At 44.3% G+C, this 15,955-nt stretch overlaps 1 protein-coding gene across 1 annotated transcript in view; it reads left to right on the forward strand.

Annotated features, from left to right (window-relative positions):
* The first annotated feature begins 658 nt into the window (after positions 1-658).
* The window catches only part of LOC147018647 (sperm motility kinase 2B-like), an 84,705-nt gene continuing 69,408 nt past the window's right edge, over positions 659-15,955 (forward strand). Inside the window, exons 1-4 of the mRNA XM_085898533.1 lie at positions 659-774; positions 11,439-11,504; positions 14,138-14,208; positions 14,360-14,416. Of these exons, the coding sequence (XP_085754659.1) occupies positions 11,465-11,504; positions 14,138-14,208; positions 14,360-14,416 (168 nt within the window). The 5' untranslated portion in view covers positions 659-774; positions 11,439-11,464. The remainder of the gene's footprint in view (positions 775-11,438; positions 11,505-14,137; positions 14,209-14,359; positions 14,417-15,955) is intronic.

Below are 15,955 nucleotides of genomic sequence, written 5' to 3' on the forward strand. Positions count from 1 at the left end.
GGCGTTTCCTTGGTAACCTCCCTGGTGTCTGAAGGCGTTTCTTTGGTAACCTCCCTGGGTCTGAAGGCGTTTCATTGGTAACCTCACTGGTGTCCGAAGCGACCATGTTTTTTTGGGCCTGCTCAACCACGCCTTGATTTTGAACAGGCTACAACGATTTCTCAACGATAAATTATATTTTTTCACTTTCCTCACTCAAATCGAATGCCTGTTCATCATAGCTGGGAATATTGGATACATCGCTTTTGTAAGTGATATAAGTTTTCAAATCAGGAGCTTGGAGCGATTTCATGCATTACATATGATTTTCCACGATGATTTCATGCATCACGTACTAATAAAGCTATATCATGAAAATGTTATATCTGTTTTGAGGACCAGATATCGTCCGGACTAAATAAGTCTCGAAATCTGTTGTGAAATCTGATAATTTAAAGAAATAACTCTTGCAACTAAGCGGATATACCTATTTACTTTAAGCAAGCAAGGCTGTGTTCCCTCCTCCATACATCCACAAGAAAATGTGAAATGTCCAAATCATTAAACTAATCTTTTTCCACTATTTGGAGAATTATATTGAGGGGGAAAAAATATTTAAGAACACATCAAAATTAACCAGCTTCATCGAGCTGTATGATTTAATGCATTCACTGCTATACCTCACTCCCTGCACCTGGAAGGACTGACTGCCTATCCATCGCGGCGTCCACCAGATCTGCGTCTATATTTTCAGAGGTTTCACGAGGTGCTCTGTGGGGAATCAAAGCAAATCTGGTAATAAAACGGACGTTTTTATTAAAAGTTATAACATTTGCGTGGACCCCGAACCGATGTACCACGTGACGCAAGCACAGACGAGCAGACAAAATGGCGGATTTTCAGCAATGTTTATTTCACGGGCGATTTGACTTTGCGATGTCTCCAGGGTTGTTCTACATTAAGCTGCAACCCTTTTGTGGATAAAGTCATTACGTGAATTAATTCATTTTGTTTCATTAAACTGCTGCGTGCACGGTGAACACAGGTTTTCAAGTTAAAGGGATCCTTTGCGGTATGCAAACCACAGCCTGGCCAGCTGTTCCTCATCAACTATTGGAGTGCTTGCATGAATGCTTAAGCCACTTGCCGAGCACCCATCGTTGAGAGTAAAGAATATTTGTGAACATATCGCTGAAACGTCTGTGTGGATGCAACGTTGTTATTTTTGGTGAAAGCGACTCAAGGTTTCTGGGTTGTATACAGTAAGTACTGTCTGTCGTTGATGATCACACTGACCTGCTGATAGGTCTGCTGATTCCCGAAAAATTGCCAATATCGGTCCAGCGTGCGTGCGTGTGTGCGTGTGTGCGTGTGTGCGTGTGCGTGTGTGTGTGCGTGCGTGCGTGCGTGCGTGCGTGCATGTTGTCCATCAAGCATAACGCATTCTTTCTGCAAACTCTCCTACCTCCATCTCGCTCACTCACTCACTCCCATACATGCTCTAACCCCTCCGAATACAGTGCTTTACCCTCCTCCCACATCTCCTGTCTCCCTCTCCCTCTCCCTCTCCCTCTCCCTCTCCCTCTCCCTCTCCCTCTCCCTCTCCCTCTCCCTCTCCCTCTCTCCCATACATACTCTAACTTCTCTGAATACAGTGCTTTACCCTCCTCCCACATCTCCTCTCTCCCTCTCCCTCTCCTTCTCCCTCTCTCCCATACATACTCCAACCCCTCTGAATACAGTGCTTTACCCATTTCCCACATCTCCCTCTCCCTCTCCCTCTCTTCCATACATACTCTAACTCCTCCGAATACAGTGCTTTACCCTCCTCCCACATCTCCTCTCTCACTCTCCCTCCCTCTCCCTCTCCTTCTCCCTCTCTCCCATACATACTCTAACCCCTCTGAATACAGTACTTTACCCTCCTCCCACATCTCCCTCTCCCTCTCCTTCTCCCTCTCTCCCATACATACTCTTAACTCTTCCGAATACAGTGCTTTACGCTCCTCCCACATCTCCTGTCTCCCTCTCCCTCTCCTTCTTGCTCTCTCCCATACATACTCTAACTCCTCCGAATACAGTGCTTTACCCTCCTCCCACATCCCCTCTCTCACTCTCCCCTCCCTCTCCCTCTCCTTCTCCATCTCTCCCATACATACTCTAACCCTCCGAATACAGTGCTTTACCCTCCTCCCACATCCCCTCTCTCACTCTCCCCTCCCTCTCCCTCTCCTTCTCCATCTCTCCCATACATACTCTAACTCCTCCGAATACAGTGCTTTACCCTCCTCCCACATCCCCTCTCTCACTCTCCCCTCCCTCTCCCTCTCCTTCTCCATCTCTCCCATACATACTCTAACCCCTCCGAATACAGTGCTTTACCCTCCTCCCACATCTCATCTCTCTCTCACTCTCCCCTCCCCTCTCTTTCTGTCTCTGGACATATCCGGACGGTGGTTAAGTCTGGGCTGTGTCTGTCTCTGGACGTGTCCAGGCGGTGTTCATGTCTTGACGGGAGTTTGTCTCCGGGCCGTGCTGATGGTATGACTGGTAGAAAATGGATTTCAGACATTATTTTGTTTCCATCTTCACTGTTATTCTTTGCAGAGTCATTTTGATGAGACGGTATAAATCGTAATTAACGCTCCACCGCACATCTGCCTTCCCTTCCTCTCACCTCACACTGTCCTCCCTTCCCCCACCCTTCCTACTCTGCCTCCCTCCTCTCTCTTCTCTCTCCTTTCCCCTCTTCACTCTCCCTGCGCTCTCTCTCTCCCCCACCCTCTCTCCTTCTTCCCTCTTTTTCTCCTTCCTCCCTTTGGTATTACCGGCAGCAAAGTGACAGGTGGTATTTGCAAGTTGCAAATAATCCATTTTGATTTGCCTTTTGACATTCCCATGTGACACAATTCATAGAGCTGGAATCCCAGATTCAAACCCCATATGCTCCATCGATTTGATCGCATTTCCTTGTCATATTCCTGCAAATTTATTCTTTCGACAGGATTACGCTTTCTCGCATGGGTTCAATTCCCAACCCGACTATAGACTATCAGATTAGTTCTTCGCTGGCTGAACGTTACATTACAAAGTGTGGCGTCCCTTGGATTGATGTTAAGTCAAGTGTTCCATCTGCAAGCACTAGTTGGTGGATATTATGGTGTTGTGGTGCCAGGGTTCAGTGGTGAGGATGACCACAACGCGGAGCAGTTGGGCCGTCTCCCCTCCGAACACCCAGAATTGAAGGTCGTCACTCCGGATAACTATGAAGTCGACGGGTTGCTTGATGGACCGTGGACGCCAATATTTCGACCGTGCGATTAGGGTCTTTTTGTCTGCTTCCAATTTACCGAAGTAGCCGCGCGGTCTAGCTACCAGGGAAACCACACCCTCGGCCAGCTTTGTCCGAACCGAGTCGCTGTTACCGACTCGGATCCGGCGTAACCGAGCGGGAATTGCCAAAGCCGCGCCGGCCCAAATAACAATTTACGGCACAATCAGCCTCCCTAATTCTCAAGCCCGAACCATACTGGGTCAACGAAAGGAAGCACAGACAACGAACTGGAACATTTAACAGTTATTTATTTTCGAGGTAATAGGGAGGGAAACACTGAGCAGACTTGATCACGAATATAGATGTAGGCAAATGTACAAAGGCAACCACTTAAACGATTTCTACTTATCAGACTGGCCACAGACAGACACGCACACTCCCAAAAAGAAATGGAACTCATGGGTCTTTATTCGGCCCATCAGCTCGGGATGGAAAGTGAGCTGAGGGTCAGAGTCTGGCCGGGTACCTGGCCGCCTCGTGCGGTTTTACCGACTCGCACTTGTGGAGCTCAGAGTACGGGAACGGGGATCCCCAGCTAGTGTGCTCCAACACAACCCACAACGATGGGACTCGAACCCACGACCCAGAATTCAACAAGCGCAGCAATGCCAACCCTCCCGATTTCATCGGGAGGCTTCCGAAAATTCACCCAAACTCCCGCCCTTACGATCACTATCCTTATCCTCCCGAAATTTTGATATTTTTGCACTGTTCATTAATCAGAATGTACTAGTATGAGAATTGAATGAAAAGCATCGTCTGCTACGTATAGCATGTGGTAACTCCATAACGTTCGCTGCTTCCAAATTGTACGTAAAAAATTGCAAATTCAAATGAGGAGCAGCGAAACATTGGGTCTGGATCTCGCTTATGCGATCATGCACTGAGATTTAGTGCATGCGGTATGTGTGCAATACAGTGCATGCGGTATGTGTGCAATACAGTGCATGCGGTATGTATGCACAGTGTATATGCATGCGGTATGTGTGCAATACAGTGCATGCGGTATGTATGCACAGTGTATATGCATGCGGTATGTGTGCAATACAGTGCATGCGGTATGTATGCACAGTGTATATGCATGCGGTATGTGTGCAATACAGTGCATGCGGTATGTATGCACAGTGTATATGCATGCGGTATGTGTGCAATACAGTGCATGCGGTATGTATGCACAGTGTATATGCATGCGGTTTGTGTGCAATACAGTGCATGCGGTATGTATGCACAGTGTATATGCATGCGGTATGTGTGCAATACAGTGCATGCGGTATGTATGCACAGTGTATATGCATGCGATACGCTCACTGTATGCAGCTGGGCCCCGTACCAGCCCGGCGGTCGCGACCACCGTGCGGTGTTTAATTTAACAGCCGCTAGAGTTCTACGAGTCGCGCTGCAGCTGTGGAACATCGACTTCGAAGTTACCGATGCTTCAAGCCCTCGATGTTGATTACGAAATGGCAGAAAAGAAGCTTACGAAGACCAAGAAATGGTCTCAGAAGTACAAGACCGAATACATTCTCCAATACCCGTGTATTCGAAAGTCTGAAAGAGGAATTCATCATGCGTATTGTACAGTATGCAGCGTTGATATTTCAGTTGAGCACGGAGGTCGCGATGATATTCGGAAGCACGTTGGAAGCAAACGGCACACAGACATTGCAAAGGAGAGATCTTCGAGCACGAGTACCGGTACACTTCTGAATTATTTCACCAAACAAGGGACAAGCGAGGAAGAGGATGTTACCCGAGCGGAACTTCTCTTTCGTGGATTTATTGTGGGACATAACTTGCCCATATCAGTCTCAGATCATGCTGGACCTCTATTTCAAAAGATGTTTCCAGATTCAAAAGTTGCTTCAAAGTATGGATGTGCAAGAACAAAAACTTGCAAGATGTGCAAGATGTGCAAGAACAAAAAAAATAAAAATAAAAAAATTAAAAAAAAAACAAGAACAAAAAGCAAGAAAAAAAAAAAGAAAAAAAAAAAAGAACAAGAACAAAGAAGAAAAAAAGAACACTGGTCAACAATTTTTTACTTTCTGAATGTTGTCTAGATTTCTACAAGTGAATTAGGGTATTCTGGCACTGCTGAATCAGGAAATGGCATCCGTTTCTCTCCATCAGGTCAGGTTTTTGTGCTAAGTTGATTTGAAAAAATCAGATCTTGTGACAAAATCAATTACATTTTTGTGGCATTATCAGCTGATTTTTGTCAACACATATCATCCTAAACATGTTTTTAAGAAAAAAAAAAAATGTTTTGCCAACAACATTTATTGATTACATGATAGAAACATCGATTACTGTCATCTGAATGGTGGGCATTGATAAAGGTAAGTACAAGTAAATTGCATGTTGCGTCACCACTGTTCAAACTTCAGGGCTTGAACTTCCGTTTCTTCGAACTCCTGGAATGTTCAGCGGCAGGGAGGTCTCTCTTCAGATTCCAACAGTAGTCAGCCATCATGACTGCGTCCCAGCGACCCTGATACCTGGTCTCCATCTCCTTCATGTCCTGATGGAATCTCTCCCCCTGCTCGTCACTCATTGAACCCAGGTTCTCAGGAAACCGGTTCATATGTGAAAATAGGTAGTGCATCTTGATGCTCATGTTGCAACCCAGGTTTCTGAAAGCAGTCAGCATGTTGTTGACAAGTTCTGCGTAGTTTCTGGCCTTATTGTTGCCAAGAAAGTTCTTCACTACCAAAACAAATGTCTTCCACGCTTCCAGTTCCACTTCGTTCATTGAGTTTTTGAACTCTGGATCTCTGATGAGCTGACGGATCTGAGAACCATCAAAGATGCCAACTTTCAACTTCTCCATGGTCAATCCTGGAAAAGCCTGGCACAAGTAAGTGAAGCAGTCACCATCTTTGTCCAGAGCCTTGGTGAACTACTTGATTAAGCCGAGCTTGATGTGCAGCGGTGGGAAGAGTATTCTGTCTCTGTCCACCAGAGGGTCGTTGATGACGTTCCTTTCTTTGCATGGCACCAATTCCTCCCGCACAGGCCAGTCCTTCTTCATGTAATGCTGAGCACGGTCCCTACTATCCCACATGCACAGAAAACATGGGTACTTGATGAAGCCAGATTGTTGTCCCAACAAAAAGTTCACCATCTTCAGGTCAACACAAATAAACCACTTATGCTGATCATAACCAATTTTCTCCAGCACGTACTTCACCGCTTCATACTTCTCCTTCAGTGTAGTCGAGTGAGCGATGGGTACAGAGGCAAACTGGTTGCCGTTGTGTAGCAGAACACATTTCAGTGATCGCTTGCTGCTGTCAATGAACAGTCTCCAATCTTTGGGTTCGTACTGTGGCACTCAAGCTTGAGCAGAAGCGCATGTCATAAATTGGCGCATGTAGGTATTGTACATTCTTCAGAGTTCGTTATTTCAAGAAATACAACTTTTTTTGTATCACATTATTACAAAATCTGCCCCATTAACTTTAGTTTTGATCCATGAACTTTATGCTTTGCCTCACCAATTTTGGAAGATTTTGAGGTTTTATGACTTCAAACTGATCCCTTTTCGACATAATCACCTAGAACTATCGTACCTGAATACTTCTTGTCATTAAAATAATTATTTCCAATTAAAACAATTATTTGACATGACATTTTACCCCCACCAACTTCTTCTAAAATGCTCCACACATGCGTACATGTGAACAAAAATGTAAAAAACGACATGTGACCATATCTCAAAAACTTGACCTGATTGAACAAAACTAATGTGAGTTTTGGATTCAGCGCATCAGATTCGTCCTAAATCAGCTTAAAAAATGCAGACAACAAATTTGTTGTTGACCAGTGTAATTGGTGAGTTGTCAAATGTTACTGCTTCATCTATTGCCGATATTGCTAGACTAGCTCCATTTAGCCTAGCTACAGACGGTAGCAATGACAGTGGTGAGGCCCAGCTATATCCTGTCCTGATTTCGTACTATGACAACAGTGCTGGGATTGTGAAGCAAGGTTTGCTAAGTTTGCCTGCGTGCAAACAAGATTCCACTGGAGAAAACATTTTCAAACTGCTTGATCATGAGTTCAGTGACAGGAAAATTCCGTGGGGAAATTGTGTTTCCTTTTGTGCTGATAATGCCTCTGTCATGGTGGGCAAGCACAAAGGAGTCGCTGCTTATATCCACAAACAAAATCCAGAGTGCTACATCATGGGATGCCCTTGCCATATGATGCACAATACGGCCAAGAAGGCGGCTCAGGCCTTACCCATTGAATTAGATGACTTTCTCATCGATATTTACTACTACTTGGACAAAAGTAGTAAACGCGTCAAAGGAGTGAAAGCACTGCAAGAACTCTGTGATGCTCCGACACACAAGATTCTGAAGCATGTCGCAACAAGGTGGCTGTCCCTTGGTCAGTGCCTCGACAGGCTGATTGAACAGTGGGAGCCACTTCGCCTCTTCTTCAAAGAAGAAGTACGAAGAAAAATGCAACCAACTGTAGCCAAGACTCCAACAACGAGCAAGAAGGACGGCACTGTATCTACTGCCAGTACTGGCACTGCAGGATCAAGCACTCGTGGAGCAGCATTCACCACTACCACTGCAGTATCTGCTGCGAAGAAGACAGCAGGGACAGCACCAAAACCAATGCTGAGAGCAGGTAGCATCACCGGCTCTTCATCACGTTCATCTACAAAGCAGATTCCTTCAGAGTCGAGAAAGACTGTGATAGTCCCATCTACAGGCAAAGAAGGACCCAAGTTAAGTTCTGCTTTTGCCAAATCACTTGATAGAAGCTCAGCAAAACCTTCGAATCAGAGGTCTTCTTCCTTGGCTGCACCTACCTCAAGCTCTCTCCTCAAACGTAAAATTGGATCTGGTACTACGAGTCTGACCTCTTCTGCTGGCAGTAAACGCAAGTGTGATCGCCCTGCGGCTAAGTGTACTACGAGTTCTACAACTAAAGCGCATCTTCCTCAAACACTGTGCAGGAATCTAGAGAAAAACGTGTCAACAGGATGTTCTTGTCTCCACAAACAAAACTCTATTGTTTCTTCCTTCGATATGCTAACAAGCTTTTTGAGAAGGGGAATCTTCTGCTCCAAAGAGACGAACCCTGTATTCATCTCCTGCACGGAGAATTGAATGGTCTTCTGAAAGATATCTTCGTATGGTTTTGAAACCATCGGTGTCATCGGTTGCTCTGGTAAATGTACCCTTCTCTGACAGAAATCATCAGAAGAATGATGAGGACCTCATGATTGGGAACGATGCCAAACTGTATATAAAGGGAACAAAGGAGTCTCAAGAAATCCACCTTCACTCTGAGTGAGTCAGACATCAAGGTTTCTTCAGTGCAGTTCGCTCATATTATGTGAAAGCCTGCAATTATATCTTCAAAACCTGGCCGCTAGATGATGAATTAGCCAAGCATGCTCAGGTGCTGGATGTTAAGCTACACCAGAAGTGGGGTTTGACTGTGTGGAGTTTTTCATCAAGAAATTCCCCTGTCTGTTCAGTGGCGGTGATAGTGACATAGACAGTCTTGAGAGTGGGTCGCTCACTACCAGGCAGACGCCTCCATAGCTACAATTGCTACTGAGACAGTGAGAGTGGATGAGCAGTGGCATCAGGATTTCACAGCTCACAGATCCCTGCACTGGTGCCAAGAAGTATCCTAATTTGAGCAAAGTGATGAAGGGAATCTTGGTCATTCCTCATTCGAACGCATCATGTGAGCCGGGCACTCAGTCTTGTACGGAAGAATCAGACTGAATTTCGTCCCAATTTGAGTGTCAAAACCCTGGAAGCTCTCTTAATTGAAAAACTAGCTCATAGCACCCCTTGCTACCAGAGAGAATACAGCAAAGACATAATCAGAAGGGCTAAAAGAGCCACACAGCTGTCACTCAGCAAAGCTGCCATGGAAAAAGCAAGCAGCAGTAGTACCAGCCAGTAAGGTAAGAAAAATATTGCTTCTTTTGTGCTTTTTGTTAATCTTTGATTGTCCCCTAACTTACTAATATTAACATACACGTAACATTAAAAAGTGCACAATTTTCCCCTTTTTTTGTTCAAAAAGTGGGAATTCTTAACATGTTAAATGCTCCAAAATAGGGCTCAGAGGGCACTAGAGAGCGTCTAGAACCCCAGAGCTTCCAGGGCCCTAAGGCGGGCCCTGGACCCCGCCGCAAGGGTCGAGCGCTCAGCGCTCGAGATGTGCGCTTCGCGCACATTATTTGGTGTCGGTTGAAAATCCTCCCTAATTCTGATTTCCAAAAGTTGGCATCTCTGCAAGCGCAGCCAGAATCCTACGAACGATCCGGCCAGCCACGAACGACGCTCGACGACACGAGCACCACGAAACACCTCCGCCACGACCACCACGAAACACCTCCGCCACGACCACCACCACCACGAGCACCAACACGACCACCGACCACCAAGGAACCCCGAAAAAGACTGCCGTTGAGACAGCTCGCCACTCTTCTTATCCCTCCCCCGGGCGGGTGGAGGAATCTGCTCTGAGGTAACTTGCCTCCGGATTGGTCGGGGGGCGTCGGGCGATTGGTGTCCTCCCCTCATTGGACGAGGCGAACATTCCATCTGGCTGGGGCGGGGTTTCCTCTGAGGTGATCTCACCCCCGATTGGACGAGGGGAACATTCCATCTTGCTGGTGCGGAGTCGGCCCTGAGGTGATCTCACCCCCGCCTATGTCCGTGACCTCGAACACGTACGTAATGGCGCTGAAGGAGTGGAGGGGGATATAATCCAGAAGACCAACTAGAAAGAAACTTGCCACGCACACATGAAATTCCCATTAGACATAGGGGAGAGATTCTTACTATCCACATCTACTTAACGAAATAACTAAACTTTGGGTCAACTGCATGTGTGAAGGCGAATGATTTCCAGATTCGTAACAATAGATCCCATGATATCATATGTGAAGTGACTTATCACCGGCTCCCTGAACAAATTGTAAATGCCTGCGATAATGTCCTGAAGTATCCTGTTCGTGAAAGACTAAAGAAAATGCCATCTCTAAGGAACAATTTCCTTGTACGGTTTACTCACCTGTATCAATATACAACTTGATGAACATTAGCATGAGGACATCTGTAAATAGTTAATTATCCACCACTTATTGATATGTTATCCATCATGAGGTACTACCACCATGACAACTCGTTTAACAGCTCCAATCAGTCTCACCATCTTGTTGGGTCAACTTCGGAAAGTTTTTGGCCCAAGTCTTTCACAAACCAGCTGCTCAGACTTGATGGATGGAGGTGGCAGGAATTTTGAATTAGTTCACAGTGGCAGTGACTACTCTTGCTGTGGGGGTCCTCTGGCTCGATGCTGTGGGGTCTTTAGCGTCCACCAACTGCCATTGCAAGTAGACGGATCCTCTGGCTTGATGTCCTTCTGATGGATGGTGCACATATTGATGCAGCATCATGCATGCCAAATTCCAGGGTAGCAGTTTATAGCTTAATCGAGATATGAACCCCAGCAAGACAGCTCAAAGGGAACTGCGCATCCCTGTCATATGTCGTGTCAGCCCTCATCTTGTGATCTTCCCTCTTCTTCCCTCGAACATGCAAGCAGACACGTGGTTTTTCTGTTTTCTGCTTGGTTTTGAAAACCATGTTGAAGTTTGTCATTTTGTTTTATCACCATACTCTACAGAATATTCAAGTTTATTTAAGGGCTGACTCAAAAATGAAACAATCAGTTTATGATTGTTATTTATCAAGTTGCTCTTTTTACTTAAGAATTGAGAAATATGAAAACATTCATTGAGAAACAACATTTCTGAAACAAGGATAAAAGCCTGTGGATGCTGGTTGCATCATTTTCTGGAAGCATGGCTATGCTGCTCTTGCAGTGCCCCCATTACCAGTAAACTGGTATTCATTTTGCCGAACTTGGAAGGGTGACAGGCTGAGTTAACCCACCTGGTGTTATTCAAACCACACAAACAGGGGCTCAAACTCAAGATCCTAAGATCTTGAGCCAGCCACCTCAACCGTTAAGCCAACCCCAGAATTAGTTAAAGGCAAAGTGGGTAAACAGAATTTAGGAATGATCTTTCTAATGTTTATTATCTTATTTTCACTCCACTATCCCCACATAGTTCAAGCACTTGGCGTAACACTCTCCATGGATCACTGTTTCATGGTTACAGAGTTTTTGGAAACAGGTGAGTTTCCCTTTATTCATTGTTCTTTGTTGACGTCATTATTCTGTTGTTTAAACCTGTGTAATACTGCATGTGTAAACTTAAATCATTTGCCTTTCTTTGTTTTGAGGCTTAATTTGTACACCATCTGCTCACTGCGCACTCATAAATATCATATTGAATCCACTGCACATCAACGGATATATCTTGAGTGCATGTGTTACAAATGTACTTTTGATTTGTCAGCTGATTTGGAAAACATTGTTACCTCGACCACCAAGGATGGACGGAGGTTATGTTTTCACCCCTGTCTGTTTGTGTCTGTTTGTTTGACTGCAAGCAGGATATCTCGAAAAGTTGGGGATGGATCCGGATGAAATTTGGTGGGCAGCTTGGGTGTGTGACGAGGACGAACTGATTAGATTTTGGTTAAGGTCCGGATCCGGATCCGACTCCTAGAATTTCAAAAGTGATTCTTCACCATTTAGAGATGGGGCCAAAAATGATATAAAGCACGATATCTCAAAAAGTTGCGGATTGATTCAGATGAAACTTGGTGGACACGTTAGGTGTGTGACAAGGAAGAAATTATTCCATTTTGGTGAAGAGCCGAATCCAGATTTGGAGACTAACTTTGTTTAATTTTCAAAGTGATTCTTCACCATTGAGAGATGGGGCCAAAAACGTGATGTTGCGTGATATTTCAAAAATGTATTGGGCTCGATATGTTCTCGTGGTTCAGGCATTGCGTGGCGGAGGTATGCGCTCTACCGAGTGCCCTTCTAGTTGTTGTTTTTTTGAACAAGGCTCACTTGGCTGTGTCGAGATGGGTTTTGGGGTAGAGGAGTAGCAGCTGAAATGCAAATCATTTCCAGGTTGCTCCTGATGACTTCATCTTTTCTTTTTGCTTGTTTGGGATCCTTCTGATTACTCCAATGCAGGACTGGACCTATTTGATCTGAATTGGATTTATTTTAATCCCATTCTAAATTCAATTGAATAATGATTAAAAAAAAACATCATGGGTCTGGCTCAGGTGTCTGATCACAGCAGAGTTGCATCAAAGCGGGACTTCTTGGAACCCGGTCATCACTGCCAACAGTTATAAAGTGACAGTTCTAATTACGTAATACACCAGTACACAAACGCCACAGAAAATACACCACACAAAACGATACAAACACCACACAAAACAAGTCCTGGCAATGGTCTGCAATCTCTGAAATGTGCTTTTTGTCCTTGACCTCTAATTTGGAGGGGTACGATATAAATAACATGCAATTGTGGCTTAGTCTAGGCTATCTGGAGGGGGAAATTTTGTTCTAATTGGACAAACCTTTGTCAAGTTATGGTGCAAAAAATGTTTAAATTTCTGAAATTAGGTCATGACCTCACAAAAATAGGTCAATGCCAAAAACATTGTCAATCCAGTGTACTTTTTATTCCCATTTTATTGACGCAAAATTTAATTCTGAAAGTCCCAGCTGCCTCCGAGATAGAGCTCAGAAATCGGCAGAAAGAGGAAGAAAAACCTTCATGGTGGTTTAGTACTCCAAAGGGTGTAAGAAACTCTGGGGTACCATTATAAACTGCAGAAACAAACACTACAACAAGTATAAGCCTCCTGCTATGCTTTCGGGGGATGCTTATTAATAAATAAATAATGGGAATGGGGCACAGTAAGTAAACAAGAAAGCAGCTGGAATAGGAATTGTGGAAGAAATCGATGACACAGGACAAGCAGGAGAGTAGACAGAATGGTGTCGTTTAGGTGGTGGTCTTCCTTGTTATGAAACGTCTGGAGTCACGACGCAGGCTGGTCTGGCAGGTTGGCAGGCATGACCCGTTTCCGCACACTCACCCTTCAGAGCCTTCCACATGGGTCTGGCGTGCCTCTTGTCGTGCCTGGGATCTCTCCTTGGTGCATCAGCGCCGCTGCCTTTTAAAGCCAAACCCTCCAAACCCCATGGTGTGGTCTCTTCAGCTGCTCCACAAGTGTCGCATACGCGGTCCTGTCGTGCTGAAGTAGCACACGGGGGATGCACCATTCTTTCAAAGCATGTGTGAGGGTCACACCGAGCACACGTGGACGAACCGTGTTGAATATGGAGTTTTATGATGTTAAAGGACAATTGGGGGCGGGGGCGTGATTTAAGTGATAAGAACAAAAGGAATAGAGGGAGAAGAGACAGATACGAGGGTGAGGGTGATTGTGATCTTCCCTGTTTTGAAGCATCTGGAGTCACTTACTGTAGTCTGATCCCAGCTGTCGCCAACGGGGGATACAAAACACTTCTGTTTATGGTGATCATTAAATACCTGATGAATAATCAACTCCTCAGTCATTTTTGTAAAAGTATTGTCTCCCGTGAATAAGTTATACAGAAAGTGACCTCAACACTGGCCAAATATTGTGGGTGAAACTGAATCTGTCTGAAGGTTCACGTCTGTCTGTGCCGATGGATAAAATGCTCAATGGCTTTTATCAACAAATGGGTTAGAGTACCGTATGTCCACAACCATAGGACATGAGAGGCAACTGATTTTTTGAGAGTGAGTTGAGAATTAAAACCTCCGTCAGAGCCTCTTATACACGTCATACCTGCACATACATTTCTACTCTTAAGGGGTCTCACGGCTGTTATTGTTTACAGACACACTCTGTAGCATGCTGAAAACTCAAGGTCAATTTTCAGAAGAGCTTGTCAAGCCCATCATTCTTCAGGTGAGCATTATCACTCATGATGATTTACTTACTCTCCAAATAATTTGTTTCGAAACTCAGTCCAGCAGATTGAGCAGTGTGATTTTGAACATTATCAGATGCTTGATTTACAAATCCATCCCAAAACCATTTGTGTTTGTTCTTCTTCCAGGCTGCATCTGCCTTTGGTTACATGCACAACCTGAACATGACGCATGGGGATATCAAGGTAAAAATCTGCACAAATCACCATGGACATCTCAAATGACGTATTTCGTTAGGAAGAATACAGTTTCTTTTTTCATCATAGGGAACTGTATTTCAAACAATTTGAAGAATGTTATTTACCACCACAACAGCATGTGTGAAAGAAGAGTGGATTGAAAGCACTGAACAATGAGAAATAATTGTAATAAATTGCGTCTTCACTCAATTTTGCTTTTGTGCTGCAGGGATCTCAAATTGTTCCTTAAATCCCGTTACAGTTGAGTATATTAATTTGAAGGTGGGATGAGACCATTTTAAAGATGAAAAGTGTTGATCACTTTGATAGGTAATATACTGGATGACATATATCATCATCACCGCTCCATGATCCGATAGATGTTGAAAGATAAAATACGTTCAGCAGTGAAACAGCATATCAGGCCTTAGTTATTTTATAACTTGGTTTACAGATCCGCTGACGGTATATTTGCCGAAATGAAATATAAATATAAAACGCATTTTAACCTTTTATATTTATAAATTTTCCGCCGAAGGTGCAAAAGTTTTTAAACCCGAAATCTAAACGTCGGCATTTATTTTCAAAATATAATTTCACGTGCGTGCACCAAAATGCCGAGTCCCCTGTAACCAAACTGCGCAGTAGTCTTCGGTCATGGCGTCTGAGCAGTGGCCAGCATGGTTCAGATTGACTGTGGTTTCTGGGGCAAAAGTGATTGTTACGAAGTATGTCAGCGGTATAAATTTGAGTGATTGTATTGGTGATTTAATCACGCAACATCTTGACGACGAATATTCTGGCCAAACGATTGCATCAATTCAATGCAGCAGCGGGGATGATTCGCACGCGACTCTCGATCATGCTGATTTTGTTTCCGTCAAAAGTTGTACACCGCTTTTCGTATTGAAAGATTTCGGTGCCAAGTACGTCAAAGTTTCCCTGCGAGATGCTGATATTCAGCCTTCAACGGACCAGAAATCAGCCTTTGATGTGCTCATGGGGATGGGGAGACGGTATGATCAGATGCCCGCTGAAAAGTAAGAGCTGGTTATGGCTCTGATTGACCGTTTTGAGCGTGTTGACTCCTAGTAGACACCTTTTTTTAATCATATCCAGCACTATGCACTGGTGTGCACGCACACATCTACGACTTGGACAGTAATTTTCTCAGCATTGTTTCCATTTGTTTGATGATCCAACAGGTTTCTATAAGAAAAGCATGCCAGACTATATTGTAAAAACAAGTTTTAATCTTTCTTTATTGTTTTTCACATCAGATGATACAGTGAACATGGGCTTCCTGCATTTGATTGGTCTTCCATCTTCAATGTTTTCTTAGATCCTCCTGGTCCGGGATTTATATTTATTTTCCCCCCACCTGCCCTTGTCTTTTCCATGGAACATCTGAAAAAAAATCATAAAAATATATAATTTCTAAAAATTGAAATAATATTTATATTTATATCTCGACCTATCGACCCTAAATTTTAGCTGAAGAACTGCGTAAACCAAGTTATGAAATAACTGAGGCCGACACTTCAA

The sequence above is a fragment of the Eptatretus burgeri genome, chromosome 10, assembly GCF_056783735.1.
Source record: "Eptatretus burgeri isolate ZD-2024b chromosome 10, Ebu_testis_v1, whole genome shotgun sequence".
Taxonomy (NCBI): domain Eukaryota; kingdom Metazoa; phylum Chordata; class Myxini; order Myxiniformes; family Myxinidae; genus Eptatretus; species Eptatretus burgeri.